General features: G+C 42.8%; 1 protein-coding gene across 1 annotated transcript; it reads right to left on the reverse strand.

The window, feature by feature from the left end:
• Nucleotides 1–549: 549 nt before the first annotated feature.
• Nucleotides 550–6312, reverse strand: LOC129743506 (uncharacterized). The gene has a single exon (XM_055735538.1). The coding sequence runs from the start codon at nucleotides 6310–6312 to the stop codon at nucleotides 550–552; it is 5763 nt and encodes a 1920-aa protein (XP_055591513.1).
• Between the last annotated feature and the right edge of the window lie 2219 nt (nucleotides 6313–8531).

Consider the following 8531-nt stretch of genomic DNA (forward strand, 5'->3'; position numbering starts at 1 on the left):
TTTGCTAGTACTTATTTTATGCCTCTGATTTTGAACTTCACGCCTCACCAGACCGACCGATGGTTTTAAGAAGTTATTGATCGTTGTTGTTGTAAGATATAGGTAATTTGCTTGAAAGCCCCTGATAATACGAGCTCTTCAAAACACTTTCGATTGCGAGGATTGTACTGCATAGGCTTCAAACCATTTAGTAGGCGGCGCGACGAATTGATTTGCCCTTCTACTGCTGATTTGTGACCTAGTATGATATGTTATAAATGTTTGTTACCACATAGGTCGATTTCACACGCAGTATCCTGCAATCTACTTCTGTTTACTTTTAATATCTTTATCCACAACGTTTTTCGGAAATTTTATAGAAATCAGAGATTTAATATGAGCTTTTCAAATTACTTTTGGATAAGACCGCGATGATAATAACGTTATCACTTCCGCCCAAAATATTTTCCCAGTAACTGCGACTATATGCCCTGTTGCTCTTTTTACTCTGCCGTCCACCGGCTGAGTAAACTGTGGTAACAGTTCCCCAGCCCGTAAACTCCGGTACTCCTACATAACATTCGGATTTACTCCTAGAACAGCCAAATTTGCTACGGATTTCCGATGAACCCCGACGTTTGTTCTGACTAGAGCTTGTCGTACTCTTCCATCTGGAGCCGCGAAAATTTCCTCGACTATTCCTCGGATCCAGTGCTTTTTGTTTTTTCCGTTGACTATAAACACCAAATCGTCCTTCTTCAGTGTTCGACGTTCTTCAAACCATTTGGTTCTTTTGTTGATAGTCGGTAAATACTCTTTGTACCATCTCTGCCATAGTTGATCTGCCAAATACAAGGATCTCTTGTAGATGTCTCGTAAAGCATCTGCCACCTCAACTTCGTCTCCTTCCATATCAATAGGTTTCACAACACGAAGAAAATGATTGGGAGTGAGCGCTTCCGAGCCCGTTGTTTCCTGCGATTTGTATGTAAGGGGTCGAAAGTTGATCAGATCTTCCGCCTCCGATAGCGCTGTAATTAAGATTTCGTCCGTCAACTTTCGTCCGTCACTAAACGCCTTCAGAGCTTCCTTCACCGACCGGACCATCCTCTCCCATGCTCCTCCCATATGAGGGGTGCCCGGTGGTATGAAATGCCATTTTGTTTTAGGACTGGTCACTTTCTCAGCACATTCGTAATCGATCGACTTCAGCATCTGATTCCAGCTTCCCAAAAAGTTGGTACCATTATCCGAAAATATCTCCTCGGGTGTTCCACGCTTGCTGATGAATCTTCGAATAGCCATTAAACATGATTGGGTCGATAAACTGTAGATGATCTCCATATGTACTGCTCGCACCGCCAAACATGTGAATACGGCAACCCATCTTTTTTCTTTGCGTCGGCCAACAGTAACTTCCAAAGGACCAAGATAATCTATCCCCACTGAACTAAAGGGACCAAGCTTTGCTGAGAGTCGTTGGACCGGAAGTGGAGCCATTCGAGGTATTTCTGGCTTGCATCGATAGACTTTGCACCACATACATTCGCGCATGATATGTTGAATAGCCACTCGCAACTTAGGAATCCAAAATTTTTGGCAGACTTCGTTGTAAACAGTTTCTTTATTCCCGTGTCCACACTTCTCGTGGAAAAACTGTAATAGTCTGGTGGTTATTAAATTATCTTTCGGCAATATAATAGGGAACTTGGTGTCAAAGGGAATGTGCTCGGCTTGCTCCATTCTACCGCCCATGCGCATGACACCGTTGTCATCGATCACTGGAGTCAACCTATACAACACACTGGACTTCTCCAGTTGCTGCAGGGACTCATTTTCCTTTCGTTTTAAATTATTCTTTAGTATTCGAACTTCATTTGGAAACGCCTCGTATTGAGCTTGTTGCCAAAGGATTGTTTCTGCTTTGATCAATTCTTCCCTTTGCAACGGACACTGGTTGGTTTTCAACTTAGCTTTAAGCATTTTTGCTTGATTTTCGGTAGCCTTTGAGACCAACATAGGTAGACCTTCCCTCTTTCTTTTGATGTTACATATAAATCGATAAACTGTAGCTGTAATGCGGAGTACGCGTTTCCACGTTGATATGTCATCAACCATTACCACCTTCTTCGTTGAACTCGCTTCGTGTACTAATACATAAACTGATTTCAATTCATCCTCCACAACATCCGTAGAACATTCTTGTTTCGGCCACTGATCAGCAGGTTCGTAGAGAAATTCCGGGCCATTAAACCAGGCGCTCTTCGAATCAAGTGGAGGTCCTTGTCCCCACTTCGTCAGGGCATCCGCTATGTTCTGTTTACTGGGTACCCAGTGCCAAGCAGAAATATTAGTCGATTCTTGAATTTCGCCTATCCGGAACGCAACGAATGTTTTAAACCTATGTTGGTCAGATCGTATCCAGCTGAGTGTTGTCTGTGAATCTGTCCAGAAATAGCATTTATGAATGGTGAAACTGTGATTTTGTTTGATTATCTGATGCATTTTTGCTCCAAGTACCGCTGCCATCAATTCCAAACGAGGTATCGACTGTTGCTTCAACGGTGCAACCTTTGATTTCGCCATAACAAGAGAACATTTGATTCCTCCTGCCCATGTAACCCTGAAGTATGCAACACATCCGTATGCGGTTTCGCTAGCGTCAGTAAAAACGTGAAGATCCAATGACGTGACATCGTTTGAATGAATTTGACCAAGGTAACATCTGGGAATGCGGATAGTTCTCACCAGAGGAAGAAGATCAATCCATCGCTTCCACGTTCCAAAACATTCACTGCTTAATTCCTGATCCCAGTCGCATCCACTACGCCAAAGGTCCTGGATCAGCGTTTTGCCATGTACGGTGAATGGCGCCAGAAGTCCCAACGGATCGAAAAATCCCATCACGCAACTCAATACTACTCGTTTTGTCGGTTTTTTAATGTTCTCCAGATACTCTTTGATGTCTTCTCGATGGTCAGTGGAAAAGGAGAAAACATCTTCTTCTGGATCCCATATGATTCCTAAGACACGTTCAGTATCAGAAGCTTTATCTTGGTTGAAATGGACAATCTGCTCAGCTTTTGGTTCTCCCACGCGTTTAAGAACTTCATGGGTGTTTGACACCCAGTTCCGAAGCTCGAATCCTCCCTTTGAATGGATATACTTCACTTGCAATGCTCGCTCTACTGCCTGATCTTCGGTATCAGCGCTGTCGTAGTAGTCATCCACGTAGTGGTTACCGGTTATGGCTGCCACTGCTTCGGGGTATTGTTTGACAAACTCTTCAGCATTGCGATTTTTAACAAACTGGGCTGAGCAAGGCGAGCAAGTGGAGCCAAAGGTCGCGACGTCCATGATAAAAGTTTTGAACCGTTTATTCGGATCGGCTCGAAACAGAAAACGCTGGGCCTGTCGATCTTGTTTCCGAATTTGTAGTTGGTGGTACATTTCGCGTATGTCCGCACCAAACGCGATTCGACGTTCTCGAAATCTGTTTATGACAGCTGGTAAAGACACTAACATGTCTGGACCTTTGAGTAGTTGTGAATTTAAAGATATTCCGGATACGGTTGCAGCTGCGTCCCACACTAGGCGTACTTTTCCTGGTTTCTTAGGGTTCAGGACCACATTTAGCGGAAGATACCAGGACTTGTTCGGCGACGATGAAGATAATTCTTCAGATGACGCCTCATGAGCGTAGCCCTTTTCCTGATACTCTTTTATCTGCTGACAAACATTTGCGAACAGATCAGGAGTTTTTAGCAAGCGATGTTCCAACTGTTTTGCTCGCCGTGCCGCCATATGATAGTTGTCAGGAAATTTCGGGTCGTCCGTCTTCCACAACAGGCCCGTTTCGAACCTGTCACCAACTCGAATAGTGGTACTCTCGAGAATTTGTCTAGCTCGTACATCCTCTGGAGATTCTCGCACAACCGGCACAGTAGCTTCCTCTATGGTATATTGTAATTTTATGAGGTCATGCAGCTCTTCGTTGCTCACTTCCACGTGAACGCCAAAAAATTCGGAATCGCCATAAATATGTTGCTTACCAACCGGACCGTAAATTGCCCAACCAAGCTTAGATCGAACAGCGATAGGATCTCCTATGCCACCCATTTTTGTTTCCAGTGGAGCCATTAGATGCAAATTATTTAGCCCTATGAGCAAACCCGGACAGGTTCCGCTGTAGGATTGAATGGGTAAACCACGGAGATGAGCATGTTTTTCAGTCAGATCTTCGAAACACATGGATTGTTTTGGTAGTTTCAACTCTCCCACTGTGCGAGTACCATTTAAACACCAAAGCTCATTATCATCACAAGACGATATTTTAAGATTCATCCGCATCGAATTTTCTTCGACGCGTGACACATCAGCTGTCCAAGTAATGGTAAGAGGCTCCTTTTGACCGACAACTCCTAGCTCGTCCGCTAGTGACTGCTCGACCAGTGTTGCAGACGATCCATCGTCTAGAAAGGCTGTTGTTTTTATTGATTTTCGACCATAGTGTAAAACGACCGGAATGACGCGGAATAGAATTGAAGAGTTTGAACGGAAATGTGTATTCATGACGACTCTACGAACTGATTTATGTAACAGCGGGTTGTGGCGTTCTCGACAGTCTCCGATATCACATCTAATTTTGAATCTGCACCATGATTTCCCGTGATCGTTCAGGCATACATGACATAGTTTCCACTTTTCTACTAATTCCAATCGTTGTAAAACACTCATCTCTTTAAACTCTTGACAGTCACGAAGACGGTGATTTGAGCTTTTGCATACTTTGCACGGTTTCAGGTTGGTGGTCGACTGATCGCGCGCTGGCGGATCACTAGTTGGCAGTTCACAAGGTTCCTCTTCTTGAGCTATATCATGACTGAATAGTCTCTCCTTATTCCTCGCGTTACCGGAAATCTTGGAATCGGCTTTGGAATGAAATGAAACACTAGCTTCGCATGCTTCATCTACAATTCGGGACAGGAATTTACTGAAAACGCGTAGGTCTGCGCTGTGTTTTCGTTTTTTATAACGCACCCACTCCCGTTTGTCACTCGCAGGAAGCTTGTCGACAAGGTCTTGAATAAGAATCGGATTCAACAAGTGTTCTTTCAATTCTGCGGCTTCCAAGTGCTCACATAATTGCTCAACGGCATTACCGAAGGGAATATACGTATGTAATTTGTCAGCCTTAGGAGATTCCAATTGCCGAACTTTGTCTAAATAGAATCGAAGAAGCTGTTCTGGACGCCCATACAGTTGACGCAGCTTTTTAATCGCCTTTGGGACCGACTTGGGAAATAAAAGTTGACCACGAACATTTTCGAGCGCGTCTCCTTGTATACTTTCTTGTAAACGCACCAAGTTTTCTACCTCAGTGTAGCCGCAAGCTATGGTAGATGACTTAAAACTGCTTATAAACAGCGGCCATTCTTCCGCTTTTCCTGTGAATATAGGTAACTTCCGACTAATTCCGCTTCTGGCCGTCAATTGTGCCTGAGAGGGTTGGGGCCCCAGCCCGTTGGACTTGTCATGTTTCCTGTCCTTCGACTCCTTTTCGATTTCGGTAGAAATATCTGTATCGCTGCTCTCACTTAAAGAATCAGTACAATTAGAATCCCCGAATGAAGTCCATTCAGTATCGCTATTTTGTTGATCAAATTTTGCACGCGCCTTGGGTTTTTTCTCAAGCTTTAGTTTCTGCGCTTTGTGTTTCATTCCATCCTTACTTTCGTGCAAACTATCATTCAGTCTATCAATTTTGCCTTGAACTACAGTTAGTTTCGACGAAAATGATGCGCGCATTTCTTCCAATTTTGCTAAATGATCTTCTTTTTCTTTCAAGGCCTTGGCGTTTAGTTCTTCTTCCTGCTCCAATTCCATTTTCCTTAAATCATTTTCGATTGCAAGCTGCTTCATACGACGAGCCTTTTGCAGAGCTAATTTTCGCACCCGCAAAGCTGTTTCAATTTCCAGCTCATCATCCTTAGCCTTTTCTTGTCGTTCAAGTTCCTTCATCCGATTTTCAAGTGTGTGAGCGATGCTGTCCGATTTAGCTGATACATCATCCTTTTTCGTTTTCTTCCTTTTCGCTGCAACCTCTTGTTTTTTCAGGTACTCAGAATAAGCTTGTTGACACGCTACCGCGCTACAGAACCACATTTTCTCCTTCTTGACATCGTCAGACACTCCGACGCAACGGTAGTGGAACCAGCCTTTACAAGAATCACAGTGAACCATACCTTCATTTTCTTCCGAAACTTGGTTGCAGAGGGCGCATGGGGTGAGGGTTAAATCCAACGATTGATCCGAGTCCGATACTGTAGCCATGATCCGTTAGCAAATTTTTGAGTTTGTTGGGGATCGGAATGGACTAAGTACTAGTGTTTTCGTAGCAGTATAGCAGCTCAAACTGAAATTGTATATTTTTAATTACAAATGAGTTCACAATTGGTTTCATTTTACTAATCGTACTTACAATTTGCTAGTACTTATTTTATGCCTCTGATTTTGAACTTCACGCCTCACCAGACCGACCGATGGTTTTAAGAAGTTATTGATCGTTGTTGTTGTAAGATATAGGTAATTTGCTTGAAAGCCCCTGATAATACGAGCTCTTCAAAACACTTTCGATTGCGAGGATTGTACTGCATAGGCTTCAAACCATTTAGTAGGCGGCGCGACGAATTGATTTGCCCTTCTACTGCTGATTTGTGACCTAGTATGATATGTTATAAATGTTTGTTACCACATAGGTCGATTTCACACGCAGTATCCTGCAATCTACTTCTGTTTACTTTTAATATCTTTATCCACAACGTTTTTCGGAAATTTTATAGAAATCAGAGATTTAATATGAGCTTTTCAAATTACTTTTGGATAAGACCGCGATGATAATAACGTTATCACTTCCGCCCAAAATATTTTCCCAGTAACTGCGACTATATGCCCTGTTGCTCTTTTTACTCTGCCGTCCACCGGCTGAGTAAACTGTGGTAACAGACGCATATCTGTAGTCATAGACATGTACCATGGTCGCGAACTGTAACTGTTGAAGGTAAACAAATTCCTTACCATAAAACTATTAAAGTTTTAGGAGTTACCTTGGATCGAAACCTATCTTATGTACCATACTTCCAACGAATTAGAAACGACATTCAGTCCAGTATCAAATTGATCAAAATACTGGGTAGTAATCATTCTGTTAATAACAGGAAAACTATTCTAAATATTGCCAACAGTTTGGTCACTAGCAAATTAACATATGGTATTGAACTGACCTGCAGAGTAGACGAAACGTTAATTCAACAATTTGGCCCTCTTTACAACAAATCGATTCGTATTGCTTCAGGGCTCTTACCGAGTACCCCTATTCTTTCTGTATGTGCTGAAGTTTAAGTTTTACCCTTCAAGATGATTCTGACCAAAATCATTGCGAATAGAGCCGTTCATTATCTCGAGCATCGAAGTAGAAACCAGTATACTCCTAATCAAGTCGATATCGCTGCCTCTGCCAACCGATTGTTAAATGAGGTTACTGGGAATACCCTCCCACCAGTTTTACGTTGTCATCGAGTTAGCGATCGTGATTGGTTTGTGCCGAAACCGAAAATAGATTGGAGTATAAAACACAAATTGAAAGCTAGTGATCCAGCATGGAAAGCACAAGCTACGTACAACGAGCATATTGCACAGTTCAGTGTTCACTCAAAGCTTTACACAGACGGTTCCAAAAACAGCGAGGGAGTGGGCTTCAGGATTGTCACACCGACTGGAAACTTTTCTTTCAAACTACCGAATATAGCATCTGTGTTCACCGCCGAGGTTGCTGCTTTGAAAATCGCTGTTGAACATGCAACTGAACTTGCCAATCCGATTGTTATCTTAACCGACTCGGCAAGTGCGCTACAAGCCATCGAAAAGGGATCAAGTACCCATCCTTGGATACAGGCCATTGAGAGCGAAAACTTAAGCCAAATAACCTTCTGCTGGATTCCCGGGCATAAAGGAATAAAAGGTAATGAGGAAGCAGATAGAGAAGCTGCCAAAGGCAGAAACGGCCGTGTCTGGAGCAAGTTTATTCCGAAAATGGACATTAAACGACATATTTTATCCACGATCTGGCTAGCTTGGGAAACACTGTGGTTCAATGAGAGACAGCTTTTTTGTAGGAAAGTAAAAGGTTCAGTAAGTGTGTATGAGGATCGGACACATCGTAGAGAACAGCAAATTTTGTCACGTTTAAGAACTGGTCACACGAAACTTACACACCTCCACTACCTTGACTCGAGTTGCCGTACCCGTCCAACATGTGAAATTTGTGAAACGAGCCTGACTGTTGAACATATTCTCGTGTGCTGTCCGCAGTTTCAGATCTACCGAGAAAACCTGGATTTATCGACGTCTATCCGAGAAATTTTAAGCAACGACAGAGAAGCTGAAGATAAAATTTTGAACTTTCTGAAAATGAGTCAGCTGTATGATGCAATCTAATGAAAAATCTATAAGAGACGAATTAACTGAAAAAGTTAAAAGTCTCTCTAATTAAA

Source organism: Uranotaenia lowii, chromosome 2 (genome assembly GCF_029784155.1).
Source record: "Uranotaenia lowii strain MFRU-FL chromosome 2, ASM2978415v1, whole genome shotgun sequence".
NCBI classification, from domain to species: Eukaryota; Metazoa; Arthropoda; class Insecta; order Diptera; family Culicidae; genus Uranotaenia; species Uranotaenia lowii.

Excerpts from the sequence above, each read along its gene's own strand:
- LOC129743506 (XM_055735538.1), bottom strand. The coding sequence starts at position 6,312 with ATGGCTACAGTATCGGACTCGGATCAATCGTTGGATTTAACCCTCACC.